Genomic DNA, 21,105 nt, shown 5'->3' with positions numbered 1-21,105 from the left:
CAAAAAGCAAAGAAGAGGGAAAGGTGTAAAGGGGCTCAAGCAATACTCTGAGGGATGGGCGGGGTGGGGGGATTTTCCTTCTCCAGACAGGAAAGGGAAGATGTGGGGCAGGGTTGGACCTAGAGATAGAGTCCTTACACACAGCTGATAACCAGCAGCAGCTTGGACACACTCTGCAGGTGGAAGCCATTGGGCGTGTCCTCAGGGATGTGCCTTGTCTGCGTGGAACCTGTAGGAGAATAAACATGGTCAGTGGTCATTGTCCTGGCCCACAAGCGCATTAACTGCTGACACTGCCCAAGCGACCCTCCCAGCCCTGCAATGGTGGCAGGAGAACTCTTCAAGGGAGGAGGGCCTGGCTGTCAGGCAATTAGTGAACGAATGAGAAACTCAACAGACCTAACTAGCTAGACTGCACAGGACAAAGTGATCTTTGGCTAAAGAAGAGGAAGGGTTCAGGGACAGGACCAAAGGCAGCTGGTTTCCAGGCCTGGTTTTATCATGGCCAGCAAGTCACCTAACCTCTCTGAGAATCAGTTTATTTGAATGCAGCATCAGTCAGAAACAGTATGGATAAAACACGTAACAGGAGTGCTCTGGTTGAGGTGAGGAAACAGGACACAGAAGCCTGGCCTTATCCTCCCCTTCATCTGCCTGCTCCCTGTCCCCCCATGCAGTCTGACGTACTCACAGCAATGTGCAGAGCACAGTTTGTGAAATATGGATTTGTCCACCTCTGGGCCCCTCATAGCCCCAGAATTCTCTGACTGATATGAGACAATGCTATGCATGGCTGGATGGGAAGAGGAAGACCCCTACTGGGCTTGTGGGGACCAAGGGACTAGTGATTGCTTTAGACTCCCCAATCTTTGGGTTATAAATTAACCTCTTGGAAGTGGCTTTTGGCTTCTTCTTAGTGTCATTTCCCAAGAACATGGATGCTGCATACTGGAGCCTATCCAGGCAGCATGAGAGCTTAGGCAAAAGAATCCCAAAGGGAAACTTTGTTAAGCAGAACATATAAGGGTTTAGCAGTGGCTGGAGAACACAGGGCAAAGGGAAGTAGACAGAGCATCAGGAACCTCAGATTTAGTGAGCTGCACTGAAACCATGTAAGGCTCACACCCAAGGCGTAGAATGATCATGCACACATGCCGTGGCATGGGCAGACGGCTCCAGATCGAAGCTCCCAAAGCGCACCATCCAGCTCCACCCGGAACACACCTGCCACATGCTTGATCCGGTGGCCCACATCTTCATCAGTCGGGGTGGTGACTGGGCTCATCACCTCTTCTAGGTGAGGCACCCTCAGGTGGGCATGGGGACGCTTCCTCCTCCGCACCGTTGGGGGCTTGCCGGCCTTCTCCTTGGGAGACTGCCTGTGCATCTCAGCCAGGTAGGTGCTCTCCGTTTTGGTGAGCTCACTCTCTAGCAGAGACAGAAGGGCCACAAGAGACGCCACCTTCTCATACCTTCAACCCAACACTAGGGCCTCCAGAAAATTTTCTATGGGGACAATTTTTCTATTCTGTACCCTAGGAAGTTGGCCAGCTTGCCAAATGACCCTTAGGGATGCCTGTAGGAAGTAATTCTGGGGTCCAGCACTACTAAACCCCTCCTCTGGGTTCAAAATTGTCTACAGCCATATGCACCAATACCTGTACACATGTATTTGATGCAGATATAGATTTGACAACATCACATACTTCTGCACTTGATCTGAGTCAAAAGGCTGAGAAGCAATGTATCACACACTTCTGAAACAGATGTATTCACAAGCGATTCAAAGCTCTCAAAAAATTACCACCACCACCAGTGTCACTAGAGGCGCATGGGGGTGGGTATTATACACATCTTAATTATCTCTTAAGGATATAAACAATCTTTTGAAAAGTGCACATGTCCACATACATGTTCAGTTGGTATCTACTGTGGGGGCAGACACGGGGACCCCATGCAGTCACTTCACTGTCTCTCCCTTCACTGTCCACTCCCCAGCATTTCCCACTCCCCTGCATAATGACAGCTGCATAGTTCACCATTTCTGCAGCTCAGTCACCAGTGATTATAGCACCCACCTAAGTGTCGAAAGTAGTCCTCCAGCCCACTCCAGAAGTTCTTCTCAATGAAGGTTTTCACTAATCCCCAGGGCTGTTTTCGATAGCGCAGCTCTGTGGAGACCCTGAGGAACAAGCCGAAAACAAGATCTTTATTTGCTGGGCAGACCCTCCACTGCCAGGAAAAGGGAAATTCACATTAATGCTCAAGGCAGCCAAGCATTTGTATTTTATTTTAGAAGTTCATAACTCCTTTCACCTCTGCCAAACCATCTTCTCTCACTGACCAGAGGAGGTAGTAGATTTATTCTCATTTTATAGTTGAAAAGACAAAGGTTCTGAATATTTGAGCAGGCCAAAGGCTAACAAGGGCTCTTACTCCAAGCCCAGAACTGTTTCATGATCCCACACTGTCCTGCCCATGGGGCTCCAGATGGTGCCAGGCTGCCTGCCATCCAGACAAGCAAAAGCTCAGAACTGAGGTCAAATTCTTTAAATCCACATCAAGCTCTTGGGTCTCATCACTCTCACTTTTAAGAATATCCTCTGCTCCTAGCCCTAGCATCTGTCTCTCCACTGCACGACAACCTCTCCAGCCCTTGCTTTTCTCTACACATTCTTTCTTTCTTGTCACTAGTTCAGCCGTTGCCCATACCTCTTGCAGCATGGGCTTCTCCCCACCTGTACAGGAGCCTTGCTCTTTGCTTCCTCCTCAGGTGACTGTGTTTGTGCCAAAAGATCCTCCCAGCTCACAATCCCTGTGTGCAAGGCTGCCTGCCCTGCCTGGACCCTCCTGAAGGCTGCTACCCTCACCCAGGCCTGATGGGGAAATGCTCACACTGAGCCACCTGGCTTCACATACAACTCCTGTTCATTGGATGGAGCAAAGACTCATCCCTGTGATGTTCTAACCAAGTCCACCAACCAGCCTGTGTGAACTGCACAGAGAGATGTGTGACTGGGAGATCTTCTGAGGAGTGTGGAGTTCAGAACCCCAGGCACTGGGGTGGGGGTGGGGGTGGCAGGAGGAGAGAGAGAACACAGGAAGGAGGAAGAGAAGTTTGAGGGAAGGGAAGGTTATAAAGACCAGGGAGCAGCGTAAAACCCTCATCCCTGAAGAAAAATGAACAAATAAAAACTAAGAGGATGAGAAAGAGGCAGGCTCTTCTTTAGGTTCAAGTACTTAGCTCTTCTTGATTTTTACAAGATCTCTGTGTAACTCTTCACTTAACTCCTATTTTATTTAAATTATATGAGTGAATTTCTTGCTCGTTACAACCAGAAGAACTCAGCCTATAACACAGATAAACAATGTAATGATTTTCAAGTGGGTATGTGTCTTGAGCTTTCAATTAGACCACAGGCTTCTTCAAACATCAGGGTCTGCATTTTCTCCTTCCTGTGCATGCATATCACAATGTCCAAAACTGAGTATTCATCCCTCAATACTTTCTGGACTCTGACCTGAAAAAGTTCCAAGCCAAGAGATGGCAATAAAGTGTTCGGTGGGCTGGGACTCCTAGCAGGTAGACAACAGGAAATCACAACACACTCAGCATGGGGCAGAGAGCATAGGCTTTTGCTTCTAAGAACTCAGTTTCAGTACTTATTGGGGCTGTGACTCTTTGCAAAGGTACGCATCTGAATTCTGACAATAAATCCACCTTCTGGGGTCATTCTAAAGATTCCAGTGAATATAGAGAAGGCACCTAGAGTGTACTGAATAAATCACTCAAACTACTACAGAGTGGAAGTGATAAAGGTCTCACTAAGAGTTGTACAGAATGGTTAAGGGAACATGCAGTGAAGAGAAAAATGAGTTGTCAAGACAGGGAGGTAACAAGCTCAGAAGGCTTTTGTGAGAAGATAAATCAAGAGTCAGCAGGCAAATTCACAAGCTCCCTCTCCCTCAGGAGCAATGGGACATGATCTAAAGACCCATCTGTACCCACTTGGGCCCTCGAAAACCCCGCACCTGAGTCGACTCTTGTTGCGGGCCACACGGGTGAGTGTGTAGCGATTGACTGTGTAGAAGTAGTCATGGTAGGGCACATCATGCGTGAGAACTTCCGCGTCTATCACGTAGCATTCACTCTCCTGGCTCGCCTTGTACATGGTCTGTGGGGAGGGAAAGCCTATTGGCCAAAACTGAAGAGAAGCAAAACGGAAAAGCACCTTCTCGAATTTCCCCACCCTACCCCAGGACTGCTGAAGGGAAGACATGGAACCTCTGGAGATGGCAGCAAACTTGCACCCAGAGACATCTTCTGACCACTCGACCTTCGTCCTTCACACCAGAACAGAACTTCCTGGCCCACTCTTAGCTGCCACTGACCTCTCTGTACTCACCTGTGTCTCCCTGACGGTGGCAGTTTTGGGAGCCAAAGGGTTGGTAAGGGTCATAGTGTACAGAATCACTCGGCTCTGGTTCCCATTCTCTTCCTTCTTCCATGGATGGAAGATAATATCTGAGGGAAGAAGGGGGCCCCGGAGTGAGGAAGGGAAAGCAACGCCATTCCCTGCGTCTGGATCTCCCTTCCAATCAACTTCTACCACCAGCACCCCCACCCCAGGAAGCCAATGGGAGCCCAAGGACCGGCGGGGGCAGGGGGAGGTCAGAGCAGAAAGAGGCTCATTGTAGCATTGCCGAGATTCTACACGGGGCTCCAGAATGCTAATTGTTCCCAGGCTGGGGCAGGAGGTCCTGAGGCCACCTAGGGGGTGTTGGCAACACTGGAGTTACTGTGGCAAGGGCCTGGAATCCCTTGGGAATGAGTCCTCTCCTCCAGGGTATGACCTCCCTGTGTCCTTAGCACGTCCTCTTCCAGCAAAGGGGCTCACTGCTGCCCCAGTGTTTTTCCCCAGTTCTGCTGGGTCAGTGCCATGTCCCTGATGGTGGAGAACTGGGGTACAGGAAGAAAACAGGACCATGGATAGTGTATGAACTTTTTGAGGTCCTAGAAATGAATGCTTGCTCAGCCCTTCTTAGCTACATTATGCGGTCCAGTAATAGAAACCAGGGTTTCAGCTTCCTGAAACATCAGTGCTGGGTACCCCAGGACCTGCACATGACAGCTGTGAGGACTGAATGAGATGACACCATGAGCTTGGCACAGAGGGGCACCTTGTAGTGATTGGGAGCTGCTGCCCTGGACTGGACAGAGACTGCCCAGGAGGGCAGAGACCTGAGGGAAGGGCCTGCGTCTGTGGGGCCTGATGACAGATGCTGTAGTAAAGATGCTTCACTGGGGAAAAGGGACAGACAGCCCTAAAGGAGCTCCCACTCCAGGTAAGGCCAAGTGGCATCTGGACCACTAAGTGCCCTGGGAGAGGAGAGAGAATGTGTGGGGAAAGGGGGGAAGGAGGAAGGAGAAGGAGAAAAGAGATACTCAGGGAGTTGGCCAGTTCTGTAGAACAGACCAGAGAAGCGCCGCTGCTCCATGAAGTCCCGCAGGAAGGGCGATGTGGTGAAGAGCAGGTCATAGAGTTTGTCCACACTGAAGTTGAAGACTTCATTCACATACTGCCGGCCACTCAGGTCCTCATAGAAGGCCTGCACTTCCCCTGCGTGGAAGACACAGGAAGAGGACGTGAGTGCTGGTGGAGGAGGTCGGGAGGCCCCAGGGACATTCCCAGAGCATGGATGGCGGCCACCCAGACCAAGGGTAGGGGGTAGGGTAGCTGAGCTCGTGGCCTGCACCATTTATAACTTTTCCTCTACCACTTTCCTTCCCTGGAAACACAGGTCATTTACTCTAGCAGGCACTGTCCATTCATTCTTTACAAAGAGTCTGGGAATGTACTGCAACAGAATGTATTGCAGAAACATTCTGAGAAATGAATCATTTAGGCAATCTCTTCTTTGTGTGAATATCAGTTTACTTACACAAAATAAGATGCTCCCGTGTCACTAGGCATGATATCTTACGGGAATACCTTTGTATATGCAGCCAGTGTGGTTAGAGGGCACAAGACTGTATTTGTTTTTATACTTTCAAACCTCACTAAGATGACTGCAAACTAAACTCCAAACAAATGACTAGTTCCTGACATTACCTGCCCTCAAAGGATGCATTACTGAGAGTCTACAGGTTAGCCACAATTGACAACAAATGGCACTGTGACCCCTGCCACAGGTGGATTCAGGAGCTGCCAATTATTCTGGAATGATCAGAGAAAAGCTTCTAAGGCTGGGCTGGCCCCAAGGATGTAATGTTTAACCACGAAAGACATCTTATATCCCTCATGATTTCAATACCCCCCGTCCTTTAGAAATAAAAGCTCAAGCTTACAGCTTCATTACAGCAAAAGAGTAAATCAGAATGAGCCGGAGAGAAAGACATAGAGCACGGTCCAGATGGTTCCAAAAGCAAAGCATCCTTCATCAGCAGGGGTGCCAAACCCACCTGGCACAACAATGTGACAACATATAGAGCACTGCTAACCAGGGAATCTCATTTGTAATCTTCAGAACTTTCTTTGTGCTGTTGGAGAATGTCTGAGGGTACAGGCGAGCTGCTGGGTCTCAGTGCTCCACTGAAGCCCTGAGCACCCTACAGTACCTAATGATTGCCACTTGCATGGGCTGGGATGTGACCTCAAACAGGAAGGAGACTGACATTTCTGACTCCCCTAGGATCCAGAGACAGGAGTTCACACAGAGACAGTGCCTGTGACTACACAGATTGGGCACGGTACAAACACAGTGGAGGGTGTTCACGTCTTGGTTTATGTGAACAGCAATCCTGATGTTCGGCAGTACCCAAGCTGTGCAGTCATTTGCACTGATCCTGGATCCTAGATGGACGGGGTCGGCAAGCCAACCAAAGGTTAAAAACCCATCACAGGAGACCTCTAGAAGAGATTTGTCCACAGTTTAATAATAAGTCAATGTGTCTGTACCTACTCACTAGAAATAACCTACCACCAATTCAATGGAGGAAAACCAGCAACTAATGTCATAAATACTGAGGCTTTGGTTTCTCTCCGTGGAATATAAGAAGCAGCAAGTTCTTGAGTGAGCCCTGGTAGGTAACACTGTGCAGAAGTGAAAAATGGAGTCCCTACTTATAGTAGGAGAAGGGGAGTCTCCGAAGTCCATTTTACCCAGCAACACCTTTCTCTCTACTCTTGGCTAAAACAAATCTTGCAGTCATTTTAAGGGGGTTTCTATTAAAATCTATCTCCAAAGAGCAGCTGACAGATAGCTTTTCTTGTGGCACTAAACACTGCCTTGTCTTGTGTGTCCGAGAGGGACAGAGCCACAGGGCAAGCCAGTGTCACAGGAGGGTAAATTTTATGTCAAGTGCAGATGGCAGGACAAAAGATTCTTTGTTGAGCAAGAAAAGACAAATATAGAATGATGAGGGTCCTGCAGTATATACTCTAAAAAGGGATGTATGCAAATAACAAATGTACCTTTTTAAGAAAAAGCTGTGATACCCACCCCTCCACCAGGAACCTATATTCTGACCCCAGTCTTACGCAGAGACTCCTGTTAAGCCTTCAAAATGAGAGAGGAAGGGAGTCTGGAGACCCACATTCAAATGCTCACCTTCGTCGTGGGTGTCCGAAGAGTCACTGAGCTCAGTGGGAATGTCCTCATTGTCATTAAAGTCCAAGGAAGGGGAGTTCACGGGTGGGATGATCTCAATCTTGTCCCCAATGATGTTGTCAATGGCAAGCTCCTTCTCCAGAGACCCATCGCCCTCCAGCACCTCTTCCTCCAGAGGCAGGCCGTCAAACTGCAGGGGACACTGAGGAGTCACCTACCAGGGGCCACTTGATTGGACCTACTTGCCATAGGGAGACCAGGGCATGGCCCTTGGAAGTGCTCATTCCCAACACAGCTCTCAGGAGCCAGCCTGGAATCAGGTGCTGGGCTCTGGCTGGGGTAGCAGGCAAGCAAACATGGCATAAGGTGCTGCCACCCTTTGTGCTGGCCACTCAATGGGCACACTGAGCCCACAGGTGCACAGAGGTAGCACCAACAGGTCCAGGTTCTGCCTGGGCCACACCTCCACCATGCTGTGACAGTATCAATCTGACTCTAGGCAGTGCCATTTTTTTTTTGCTACAGAACTTAGAAGGCATCACAGGCATTTTCTGGATTCATTTCCCCATTAGCCCTGGAAGAGAATCAATATAGTCCTTTACATTGCAAAGACAACCTCATAGAGAAAATGAGGATTAAGCATTGAATGAAAGATGTCTAAGGTGCATGACTGAATGATGTCTCTCAGGTGGCCTGACTCCTTAACCACTAGATACAAGACTCCTATTTCTGTGAGTCCTTTCTGTGAACCCCCACACCCCTTCTACCTCCTAGCCATGACCCAACTCTCTTTCTTCATCAAGGTTCTATCTTCTCTTTAATAATGCCCCCAAGGACAGAGATCCTTGATACCATTGTAGCCTCCATAAAATGTAGCACAGTGGAAAAATACACTACAAAGGACCTCAATAAATATTAATCAAATAGGTGTATAAAAAATAAACTGTTCTACAGCTGAGGCCACAATGGTCCTGTGACGATGTGACACTCAAGGGCAAGATTACATCAGCTGAAGACATCTTGGTTATTTGAGAACCAAGTAATACAAAAAGAGAAAGGTTTCACATGGGGAGGGACAAGTTCCTTATCCACTTAACTCATCCCACCCACAGTTGTAAGAATGTTTTGCTCATTTCACCATCCTAATCAACTTAAACTCCTCATTTACCTAAGATCCTCATCATTATAGGTTTACTGCTATCCTCCAAGTCATCAGATACTTCCTCCAATTATAACACCCTGTCAGTTTAGGATTATTGCCACCCTCTGAGTCATCTGATGCTCCCTACGAACCCAATAAATAGCGGAAAGCTCACAAAAAAAAAACTAAAAAAAATGAACTGTTCTTCAGTTCTATATTCACACATAGTTAGGCTCATCTGGAGCAGCCCTCTAAGATCCAAACAGAACAGTGGATTTGGCACAGTCTTTATCTTCTTGGAAGTTAAACCAATCACATAACCCAGGGCACTAAGAGCCCCGCTCTGGACCCGGTGACCACACCACTGGAGTACAGAGAGCCATGCACTCCAGGATATTGCCTTAAACAAACTGACCACAAAGAACCTGCATCCCTCTAACTGCTCCCCTGGTTGGGCTACTGTGGAGTTAACTAAGTTGGGTCAGGAGAGTGACCAGGACTGACTATCCATACCGAGACAGGGGCTTCACTGCTCCCTGTGGAGGTCAGAGTGCTGTTGGTGATGGATTTCTTGGGCAGCTGTGGGCTGGCATCTGGCTTGGTCTCTATGCTGCTTTTAGATGAGCTGTCATTCACTTCATTCTCTTCTACAGGAATCTCCTCGCAGTAGCTGGAGAAGACACCAGGAGCCTATGTTAGTCTCAGTGGTCAAAACTGCTAGCTAGTCAAAGAACCTCAGACTTGTCCATTCCATCCAGAACTATGGGCTTTCCTCCTTCTTTATTTTCTACATAATGTTCTTCTAACCAGAAATCTGGCCCCTTATTGCTTTCCTGACACCTCACTTCCACAGATTTACCCCTACCTAAAGACCATTAACTAAATATGACCATTATTCATCTTAACCTATTTTCTCCCAGCAGGTCCATCCCATCTTGGTCCTTTGAATCAAATACCTCGGTTCTGAGCAGACATTTCAGTTTCCAAATATTGACCAAGATAGGACTCTGGACCCAAGTACTCCCTAGGTGGTACTGTCAAAACTCTGGTCCTAACTGATAAACTTTTCTGCATTGTATGCCTAGTGAGAAATCTCCTTAAAATTAAAGTCAGTGCTCTTCTAGGGATACTCCAGGAGTACAGTACGAGCAACTACTATCTTTGTAGCCATCAAAGAGGTCAACATCTGACTAGTACTTTCTATATCGCTTGGAGGTACAATTCTAAGTAAATCACTAGGTGCATTTTAGAAACAATCATGCAGGTATTCAAAGAGTTTAAATGATGCCATTATTAAACAGCAGTGTTTGTCACCAAGCCAGGGTATAGTACATACTCGATGCTCTTTCCTTGCCTTCTATTCCTCCAGCCTCTCTCACTGACAACCAGCCTCTGCCTACCCTTCCCTCTCAAGCATTCTCTGTCTGTGAGTCAAAGTGTTGTCCCCATCTTCCCTACTCTACCACTATGCAGTACCATGATACTCCTTAACACCCTGCTCCTAAACAGAAAATGGTCTTTCCAGATCTCTATTGTGCTTCTTCATGTTTTCATGTGCCCCTGACCCCAGTTCCTGAATTTCCTTTCATGGTCACTGAATCACTTTGAGGTTTCAGCCAATCTGATAGCTATCAACTAGTAGCACCCAAGTTTATGGCCCTAGCCCAGACTTTCCTACAAACTCCGCACTCATTCCGAAATGCCCACTTGACCTCTCCACTTGGCCAACTACCATCTCAGTCTCCACTTGCCTAAGATCAGCCTTCTAAGATCAGCTCAAAACTGTTCTACCTATAGTATTGTCCACATCAGTTTGGAACAACTATCCTTCCAGATGGTAAAACCAAAATACCATCTTTGATTCCTTTATGATTTAACAGCATATCCTTCAAAATACAAATCCAGAAAATGTATCAGGAAACACTGATATTTCTCCTACTACCTTCCATTCCAAACCACCACCATCCCTCACCTAAGTTATCTAAATTATACAACGGCCTCTTAACAGGTCTCTCTACTTTGGCGCTTATTCCCCTTCGATGTATTTCCAACACAGGGCAGAGTAATCTTGTTAAAATACTAAGTGAGAATTTATCCATGATCTATCTACCCCAAACCATCCAACTCTGAACAAAAGCCAATCATCATGTTGGCCAAAAGCCCATGCCCCTTTGGCCTCCCTGACCACCTCTTCCTTCTTTGTTCTGAAGCCACACAGGCCTTTTGGCTGCTCCCTCTGCTAAAGAGGTCTTCACATCAAAGCCCCAAAACTCATCTCTTGGTGAGAGGCCCTGCTTAGATGCCTGGATGCCACATTCCCACTGAGTTCTTCACTGACCTCTTAACCTGGAGTTTCCCCAGCCTCACTCACCCCATCGTATTGAAGTCATCATCTGGGGGAACATAGTCCTCGTCATCACTGGTCAGGCCCAGTTCATTCCCGTAACACTGGTGGACGAAGTGCCAGAGTTCCTTGGGGCACAGAGGCTGCAGGGGAGAAGAGCAGCAGCTCTGACCTTCCTCCCTCAGGCCCTCTTGTTCTGCAGAGGCCCTGAGCCAGGCTGGCTCCCTGGGAGTAAAAGTACCCTCTCCCTTGCTACCTCCAGGACAACCTCATCTGCTTCAGGAATCTTCTGCCCAGGAATACAGAGTACAGAAAAACCAGGAATGTGGCTTCTGCTTGCCTATTCCTTCAGGAGAGTTTTGCAGAATGAGATCAACTGAACTCAGGAATGATAACTTCCCTACCTTGTGCTCCTATGAATGAAGTCCAACACCAAGTATAATAAATCCATGTCACACTGGGTTAAGGTGGTCTCACAGCTTCTGTTTGGGAATCTATGGACCCAAAGGCCCCTTCATCTGGTCTTCCACTGACCACAGTAGTCTTCTATGTTAACTGCATCCATACAGGCCCCCAGGTTTGACCTCAGAAGTGGCCCATTCCACAGCTGGAGATTCCTGAGGTTAGAAAAAGTCCTACACTCTCACAATCTAAAGGGCCTCAGTGGTCATCTCCTCCAACCCTCTCTCAACTATGAGAATATTGCTTTCTCTTTCCTAAAATGTAGTCAGTTCGCCTACAGTTCTATGCCCTCGTTCCAGGGTTTTCTTGTGCCATTGGGTTTCTGTGTGCTTTAAAAGCACTGTCCTAAGTCAGTTCTGAGAATTTCCTGAGAAGCAAAAGAAATTCAGGAGAACTAAGATCAGAGGTAGAGACCACAAATGACCCTCACATTTGAAGGAAAGAAAGAAGGTAAGAAGAACTAATATGTTAAAAAGAGGGCAAGTGCATTAAGAGAAAACAACAATTAGTAACTTTTTAAAAAAAATCAAACTTAAAGAATGACTGTACCAGTAGACTTCATAGCTCCTCAAGCCATACTTTCAAGGCATGGTTTAAGAAGTAGGCACTTAGCCAAACACCATGGGCCAGCATTGTTTTCTGATCCAGGAGAACTGCATGGATGGAACAGCAGTTGGCAGCTCTGTCTCTGGATCAGAAGGGTTTGGAGTGGCAGCTGTCTGTCACCCAAGGGAGACATTCCCTTTTCCTTTATTTGGGCCTCTTTCTCCTATCTCTGACCATCTGGGACACTTTTCACCCTGCCTGGGGCACATCTGCTTCCTGTCCAACTACATCCTAGCCTGCTGCACTAAGGATGTCTTCTCTGTGACACCTTCCCTAACCAATTCCGCCTGGCTCAGTCAGTCTGACCACAGGGAGGACAAACACAATTTAGCCAGCCCAAATCTTCAGGTAGAATATGTAACTATTATTTTGTGAGACATTTCAGAGCCATGTGGATGACCCTGTGACTTATTTAGAAATGTCAACAGTTGTGGGCTGAAAATTAAAACCTGCCAGTGGATTCTCAAGCAGATCATCATTTGATTATTAATAAAGGCTAGTAAAGGCAGCTCAGCTCAAAGAAGCTGCTGGGACTTATAACCGGGGCTATGAACTTGCTGAGAAACTCCAAATTAAAAAAAAAAATTACTCAGTTTTCTTCAGATAGTAATTAGTTTGGGCTAGAGTCAAGGCAGATGTGCACATATATTCAAATACATACATATCTATCTTGTTTATATGCTGACTTCACAAGGGAATCATATGTAACTTTCTCCCTCATGTCTCCTTTTCTGGCTTGGGGAGTTTCCCATCTGACAGGAGCTCCCTGAAGGCACAGACCATGACATGCCATTGGGGTCTCTTCCCAGTAAGCCATGGGTGGTTATCTTAACTATCTTAAATTTTCCTATTTTTTGTATTTTTGATGCTGTGGTAATAGGGACTTGCTGAATGGGGTGGATCCTCCCAGGGTTAGGAGATCCCTAGAGATAGAAAACAAGCCATTCATATGCAAACAACCAAGCCAAAGGCTATACCTACCAGTTTCCTTTTTATGTAGTTGACCAAACTCCCCTGCCTTTACTACCACAAGGCCAGGTATTGGCAATTACAGACACTCCCTAGCCCGTGAAGCCTGTGGAAGTGGTTCAAAGCTAGCCACTCCTAAAGGTTCATGACCTGCTTACCCTGCCTGGCCCATGCCCTCTTCTCACTCCCTCTGTGTCCTGACCACGCCTGGTGCTTCCCTGTGTGGACAGGCATGGTATGTTGTCGGTCATGAGACTAAAACCTCTTTCTTTCATGACATTCACTTCTGGGACTGCATGTTTCATCACAACTGGTTAGAACAAACCCTTGTATATTTTAAAACAGTGGAGCCGATGAGCCTGAAGTCACAAGTGCTTTACTCTGGGCAGTGCAGAGAGACACGCACACTACTTTCAGGACTCAGGTCGATATTCCCAATTGGGAAGATGTGTTCCTAGCCCAATTACTATATTCCTTCCTATGTAGAGGTGTCAGCTACTTTGGAGCCAGCCAAAGCTCCTATAAATGCAATCTTCCAGCAGGGATAAGAGCCAAAAGGAAAGAGCACCATGGGTAGATGTACATCCCAAGGCAGAAGGTACAGCTGTGCAGCACTTACCTTTTCAAGGAGAGCATTCTGCCAGAGCCGGAACATCATCATGTATGTCCTATCTCGGGCCCCAAACGAAGTGAAAAAGTGCTAGAATGGGAAAGAAAATGGCCAGGCATATCTGTTAAGACTCAAGACCCCTTGCCTTGAATCTATTAGTCTTCAGACTTTTATAAAAGGTCAAAAACCACAGATTTCACTGTCATAAATTTTATATCCCACATTCTCCCCATACTGCTAAGGACAATTCATGTCTGTTCAGACTCCTCATCCTCTTTTTTTTTTTTTTTTTTTTTTTTTTTTTGGTACCAGGGACCAAACTCAGGCCCTTGCATTTACAAGGCAGGCGGGAACCACTGAGCCAAATCCCCAGCCCATCATCCTCTTGAGATAAGACCAGCTACACTGATAAATAATGATGACTACTTACATTTGTATAGTGTTTTACAATTTAGTATTTTCAAATATGTGATAATATCTTGAGACTGTTTGAAAAGATATTGCTAGGTCACTTTACACATGCGAAAACTGAGGCTCAGAGAGGTTAATGAAGGTGCCCGTAAGCTGTTCTGACTCCAATTCCAGTGTCCTGCCAAACCACCCTCATCCCTGCTCCGCCAACAACCACCCTGCCCACACAGGAGGTGGTTCCTTGAGTCACAGTACCCTTACCTCTCATCCCAGTCTTGTTAGCTTCCAGATTAAGGCAATTCAAGGGCAGGAACACAGGAGCAGGGAAAGTAAAGTAAGGAGTATGGAGTATGAGTGAGTCAGGAGGCCAGAATTCCACTCCACTTACCTTTTCTGAATCAGTGCAAACTTGGATGGCGTTGGGAATGAGGCGAGCTGTTTTTTCTTTAGTCATGGAGCAGATGTCTTTCAAACGGACTGTCAGCTGGCGCCACAACAGGGACAGAGAGTGGATAACAAGAAAGAGGCAGAGTTAGTAGTGTCAGGCAGAGTGTTCACATTAGCACCAGTGCGAACAGAGGAAGGAGACCACAGTCCACATGTTTCTAACCCTTGGAAGAGACCGCCTCAGACAGCATGCTTTACTCCCTTATATAACGGAAGCCACACAGCAAGAGAGTGACTGAGTCTGTTACAGTTGTGGCTGTCTTGATGCTTGGTCTAAAAAGCTTTCTTTTTCATTTCTAAATGTGCCACATCCTGCAGTTTTATGACTCTTACAAAAACAACTAGTGCTGGATGGAGCCATTAAAAAGTCATGTAGGTAATCTTTCTCCACCTTATTTTATAAGACGAGGAAATAGGCAAAGAAAGAATGAACTGACCTAAAATCACAGTTAATTAACTGAAGAACTCAGAAAGTGTGTGAGCCAGTTCTGAGTTCCAAATCCAATGCCCTTTCATTATGTCTTCCCCTGTGATGACTGGTGCCAAATAATCACCTGCATTTGCCAAAAGCAAATGCTCTTTGTGTTTTTTCCACACCCAATATGTGAGAAGGAAGTACATGGCAGTTAAGTTCCTATTTCCGGGACTCAGAATTGGACACTCTGCAGCCTACGTGTGTATTTCTGTTCTCTGTGCAAAGGCTTGGGGAGAACTCAGATTCAGTGAAGGGCAAAAGTGAGGGCAGTCTGCTCAGTCATGGCCAGAGAGGTAGCCCAAGGTGGCCAGTCCCAGGGTTTGAGGGGGCAGGGTACTGGGAACTGAGCCCAGGACAACCTTGCATCTGCTAGGCAAACACTGTACCCCTAAGCTATAGTCCCAACCTGAGTCTCAGGTCTTTACCAGAGTTTCCCAGCGGAAAATGTTGCTGTAGAAGCAAATCCAGTTTTCCGAGAGGTAGAGTCGGCCCTGAAGAAGAATGTCTCTTTGGAGTGCACATGAGTAATCTGTGGTAAGACGTAAGACAGGGAAGCTCAGTGATAGGAAGCATTTTAAACAACACATGGCACAGTGGGCAAGTCACCCCTCCTACTAGTCCTGGGGAAGCCTAGTCCCCTGCCACTAGATGTGTGAGACACCTGAACTAGTGACCAAGAACAAAAGTGCCTGGCATTTCATGATCTAAGTGGAGAGGTGGTGAAAGATGCTATTGCCTAGAGATTCAGCAGAAGAGACCAAAAAAGCTAGGGTAAAGAGGCCAATAAAATTCAATTAACTTCCTCCCCTCAACCTATGATCCAAAGTCCCTTCCAATCTTTGGTCATCTGCAGAGACAACTCCCTCCCTCCATCCAAGGTAGGCTCTGGAGGCTGCCATATAAACAATGCTCATCCCTGAACCCTGAGAGCTGGGCCCAGTGCTCTGGATATCTTTACTGTTACCAAACAAAAACATATTCTTGGTTTGGCACTCAGCTTCTACACAGGGGCAGCCTGATTTCTGTCCCTGGGAATTGCAGACATCCTATCCACCCAATTCACAGATCAACTCACTCACCAACAATGAGGCGCTCCGTGTCTGGAAGTTGCTTAAAGAGCTTTCTGAAGTCTTCATTTCTCTGCTTATAAGTGGGGCTTAACACCTGTGGGACAATGACAAAGGTTAGTGAAATGTACCCAGGTTCTGTGACGTTAGGAAGGTAGGCATGGAGGAGCATGTGCTTATGTGTTAAAAAGGCAAAGATGAGGCTCTGTTACCTGCAGACCCTTGGAGGCCAGGTTAGGAAAGGGAGCTTAGGGGTTGGGGATTTAGCTCAGGGGCACTGTAACTGCCTTGCAAGTGTAAGGTCCTGAGTTAGATCCCTGATACCACAAAAGAAAAAGAAAGAGAGTCTGGGGTGGAAAAACAGTGCAGAGAAGCTGATCTGGCAGAACTTTTTGTATCCAGCATCCATCAATGAGAAAACATTAAAATATGAAGCCAAGTCCATAAAGGTTCCAAAATGAGACAGGAAGGACTGAGTCCTTCAGGAGACTTCCTGGGAGTCACCATGCCAGCTAGTGCTGCTCTGCCTTCTGTATTCCTGACAGGAATGTAGAGACCCAAAGGGACAAACCCTGCCCGCAGCAGGACCAAGGAGAGGGTAAGGCCCAGTGCACCTCTCCGAAGCTGTCATGGTGAACAGAGTTAAGCACCTGACTATGTGCAAAAGACTTGAGTTGAAAAATTAAATAAACATAATTCGTTTACAAATTGCAAAACCAGTCCCAGAAAAAGCACATGGGATAGAAAATTTAAAAGCATGTCTAGCACAAGAAGCACTTGACTTGCCTGTTCATCCTTATAAAATGGTCTACCAATCCTCACAGTACCAAGAAGGAAACTCCTTAGACAAAGGGAAGCCCCAGCCTATGATCAACAACTGGTGGTCATTGGAAGACCTCAGAGATGAGGAACTCTGTTATCTCCAAAGCCTGAGGAGGCTGGGGAAGGAAAGGGGGCTTGGGAAGGAAAAACAGTGCAGAGAATCTGATCCTGCAGCATACTTTACATCTCTCCGTCCCTGATCCTGTGCTCATCTCCCACCACCACCTGAGCCACAGATGCCAGTCTGCTGTTGTCATGGGGCCTTGCACAGGCTCAGATCCATAGACAGCCTTGGCAAATCCTTGGAAATTCCATTAGCCAGCAACATGGACAGAAATCCTGCCCTTTCAGAAGTTACAGTGTGTGTGTGGTGTGGGCACACGTATGTTACTGTGGATTGAACCCAGGGCCTTGTACTAGGTTACATCCCCAGCTCTTATTTTATTATTGATTTTGAGACAGGGTCTCATTAAGTGCATAGGCTGGGCTCAAACTTGCAATCCTCCTGCCTCCCAGAGTGCTGAGTACAATCTTAAAACTAAAAGAATAGATGTGAAAAAGACACATGCTCGTAGACAGAGGATACACAAGGCTGACAAAATGAGCACAACCCAGGGAGAGCCACACATGCAGACAGAGAGACATCTGCACCCCACTCGGTGATGAGCTGACCTACTTATGCAGAAACGAGGCCTCTGACTCTCAGCCAGGAGTGCATGCCTGAGGACAGAGTGTCTCCTGCCTGTGACGCGTGGGTCCTGGCCTTTCACACTTTCTCACCCACTTCCTTGGGAACCCACCGACATAAAGCTGTGATGGTGAGGAACAGCCCTTCAACTACTCGTATTTGGGCTTTCTGTAAAGCTTCGTGGTTCACGAAGCTGAAGCTGGGGTCTGATCACAGCTGCACTGCGCGCTGCCCACCTGAACCACTAAAGAGAAGAGGACATTGGAGCAAAGAAGATGGCACTGGTTTTAGTGCGGGGTTTGCCAAAGGGAACCAAAGAGAAAAGGAGAAGGGAGAGGAAGGAAGGGGAGGAGAGCGCTTTCCATCACTTTGTCCATTTGAATTTCAAGCTTTTTTGTTCTCATCTTATTTACAAAACGAGTTCCACTTGAAATAGCAGGTGCCCTGTTATCTTGGCAAAACAATGTTGTGCTGTCACAGAATGCTAAACTTCCAAAATCACCTGCCATGTGTCTAAACCAGGCATAAGGATCCCTGGAGCTAAACATTTGGAAGGTCATGCATCCCATGATTTCTAAGGCTAAGAAAGACCTCAGACACAACAGTCCTCTGGTCCCTATATTAGTTTCAAACTGGTACCAAGCTATACAGTCCACAGGGGCCCTACAGAGTCCTCTCTGGGGAAACCCTTGCTTGACTGCCTGATCGCCAAGCCCAGGCACAAGCCTGTCACAAGTATCTTTCCAAATGACCTGGTTTCACACTGGAGAAAACCGAGGCCCCAAGAGGTCAAGCGATGTGCCTGAGAACATGGCTACCAGTGGGCACAGAACACAAACCCTGTCTGTATACCAGGAAGGAAATAACAGGGGTTCCCTACAATGGGGCTGTGGGGAGTGGGGGAGCAATCTCTCAGAAGACATCATTTACCTGCTCTGGGCCCCTGCTCCAGCCATGCTCCTTGGTGGCTCTTTATAAAATTCCAGTGTCAGCATGAGAAGCAGCATACCAAGTGGCCCCACGCTCCCTTCAGGTGAAACTCGATATCAGGCATCCAGTTACCTGAAGCCCGCACATTCTCCTATTACTGTGTGTGTGTGTGTGTGTGTGTGTGTGTGTGTGTGTGTGTGTGTGTGATACTAGGAGTTGGACCCGGGCCCTTGCACCAAGCTACATCCCCAGCCCTTTTTCTTATTCGAAGTAGGGTCTTTTGAAGTTGCCCAAGCTGGGCTCAAACTTGTGATCCTCATACTTTCAGAGTCCCAGAGTGCTGGGATTACAGGCACATGCCACCACACCCAGCTACAGCCTCCTATTTCTGGTTTTTCTTCCCTATTGCCTGCACCCCTTTGCTTCTCTCAAATCAAGTGAGACAACTGCTATGACGGAGACGATGGAGACACAAGAAGTCTGGCCACAGTCTCCCAACATGAGCAGACTAAGGGTGCTGCTCCTCTCTTCTGCTTGAAACAAAGTTGCAGCTACGGGAGAGGGCAGGGCAGGACTCCTAAAGACCCCTTACTCCAGGTCTATACACAAATACCCTTACTGCTGGACAGCAGGGCAGCCTCCCTCTATGGAGCACAAAGCACACACACAGCCCATATGCACGCTCACCTAGAGCCCTGTGCCCTCTGGACCCTGGGACTCCAGCCCTCCCATCCCGTTCCCTCTTAAATCAATCTACACAGGTGAGGCATGGCTCACCTATGTAAAATGGCCAAAGACTTCTGGTTCCAGGGTTATCAAACGTGGGTCCTTTGGGTAGCAGAGCCAAGTGCAACATACTAGGATGTATAGAAGGTCAAAGACACAGAGAAATTGGGTCACACACTCACAGCTGGGATTTCCTCAGATCCATGCCAGCAGCAGTGTACAGCACCTGCAGGTTCATCAATAACTCTCTTCAAGTACCACCACAGTGACTGGCTTTCCTGCTCCAGCACGAGGCTCCAGAGAACCCCAGAGTCCATCAAAGATTCCATTGCTCCCCACACTGCCTTTCCCAATGGAGCACAGCTCCTTGTACTCTGATGATCCCCACGCGACGAAAACAAGTGGCTCAGCTTGGACCAAAAGTAGAGAGGTGACCTCTTGCTTCTACGAGGGTCTGTGTGTGACCCTGGCTGATGTCCTTCCTTCTCCCACAGCTGTGTTCTCAGCCAAGAGCTTCACAAATGAGAAGGTATCACCAGAATAGCTCTCTTCTCGGGAGATGTTTGCCAGCCCGTCTCCCACAGCTGGGATCTGCTTTGTCCTTGGCTGGTCTTCAGGCTGAATGCAGCGGAGGGGTGTGGTCAAGCATCTCCTCCCAGTCAGTGCAGGTGATCACCCCAAGAGTCCAGGCGAGATCCGAACACGCAGACACAGCAGGCACACGGCACCAGTGGAGGGCTCTGCAGAGCAGGCTCCAAGTGCACAGGCAAACTTCACAAGAAGAAAAGGGCCCACGCTGGGTCGAGGTCTATCCCCACTGGCTACTCACAGCAACAGAGTGACTCATAGTTAGGGGAAGCTCCAAAGAGGCACTTGGAGTCCCAGCTCCTCAGTCCTGAACCGTCTCACAGAGGGACGTGTTTAAAATCAACATGCAATCTCTACCCAGGGCAGTCACGGGCCACTATGACTCACAGCCCTCACCCAGGCAGAGCAGCCCCCACTCAGCTGTGCAGAGGGCCTGTTGTCATCCACACCCCTGCACACACCCCTTTTTTGCCCAGACCCTTTCAGCTGGCCAGCAAATAACCTCTTTGTTAAAAGTCACCGTGACAGGAGGGAGGGAGGCAAGGCGGGTGGGTGGGCAGGGCCAGAGCCCTGCACATGCTTCAAGTTACAGGATCTGGGTGATGGTCCTGGCCAATGTCCTGCAGTAACCCCTGGCTCCCCAGCAGATGTTTCCTACAATGGAAAGTTGCTGGCCAGGGCTGTGAGTGGGGGAGGGGAGCAGGAGGTGCCAAGGGCATTGCTGCTATGATGAAATCTGAAATTTGAGACTAAAACACTCAGGGACTTCTTGGAGACACCCTCTCCCCTCAGTGACCCATCTATCTACCAGATTTGGAAATTTCATAACTGATCTGGGCTCAGACATGCTGACTAGGGACAAGCTGGACAGAGCATTCAGAGACGCTGAGGTCAGCAGCTTCTCCTTCCTTTCTGAGGACCCTGCCCCAGCTTTGGCACTAGGAGGAGAAGGATCAAGACCAAGTAGATTCCCAGACAGCTGCTCAGATCTTGAGGGCAAACTAGCAATGCTAAGAGCAGAGAACTTGGCCCCAAGTCAAAAAGAGCAACCAAATATATAGAGAGAAGTGGAAACAGGTCACTGGGGGCAGGGAAGCTCAAGATGGGTGAGAAAGCACTGGGGCCAGGATGATGCGGACTCCATGATGTCAGAGCCTTGAAACAAATGGGGCACATCCCTCACCCTCCTCAGTGAGGCCAGCACCCTG

General features: G+C 47.8%; 1 protein-coding gene across 18 annotated transcripts in view; it reads right to left on the bottom strand.

The window, feature by feature from the left end:
- The window catches only part of Gramd1b (GRAM domain containing 1B), a 163,672-nt gene that overhangs the window by 9,834 nt on the left and 132,733 nt on the right, over nt 1-21,105 (bottom strand). For 16 of the 18 annotated variants that reach the window (XM_033764404.1, XM_010618051.1, XM_033764405.1 and 13 more), the window contains 13 exons: nt 16,156-16,240; nt 15,502-15,605; nt 14,543-14,638; nt 13,753-13,833; nt 11,124-11,239; nt 9,266-9,422; nt 7,612-7,801; nt 5,478-5,621; nt 4,407-4,525; nt 4,033-4,175; nt 2,079-2,182; nt 1,225-1,428; nt 139-229 (listed from right to left, as the gene is read on the bottom strand). In XM_033764404.1, the coding sequence (XP_033620295.1) occupies nt 139-229; nt 1,225-1,428; nt 2,079-2,182; nt 4,033-4,175; nt 4,407-4,525; nt 5,478-5,621; nt 7,612-7,801; nt 9,266-9,422; nt 11,124-11,239; nt 13,753-13,833; nt 14,543-14,638; nt 15,502-15,605; nt 16,156-16,240 (1,634 nt within the window). Of the gene's footprint in view, nt 1-138; nt 230-1,224; nt 1,429-2,078; nt 2,183-4,032; nt 4,176-4,406; nt 4,526-5,477; nt 5,622-7,611; nt 7,802-9,265; nt 9,423-11,123; nt 11,240-13,752; nt 13,834-14,542; nt 14,639-15,501; nt 15,606-16,155; nt 16,241-19,491; nt 20,205-21,105 lie in introns of those variants that run through there. The other 2 variants (XM_010618061.3, XM_033764403.1) reach the window with 2 other exon arrangements.

The sequence above is a fragment of the Fukomys damarensis genome, unplaced genomic scaffold, assembly GCF_012274545.1.
Source record: "Fukomys damarensis isolate Sample0158 unplaced genomic scaffold, DMR_v1.0_HiC HiC_scaffold_16, whole genome shotgun sequence".
Lineage (NCBI taxonomy): Eukaryota > Metazoa > Chordata > Mammalia > Rodentia > Bathyergidae > Fukomys > Fukomys damarensis.
Note: the sequence above shows the minus strand (reverse complement) of the source record. Positions and strands in the feature narration are given on the sequence as shown.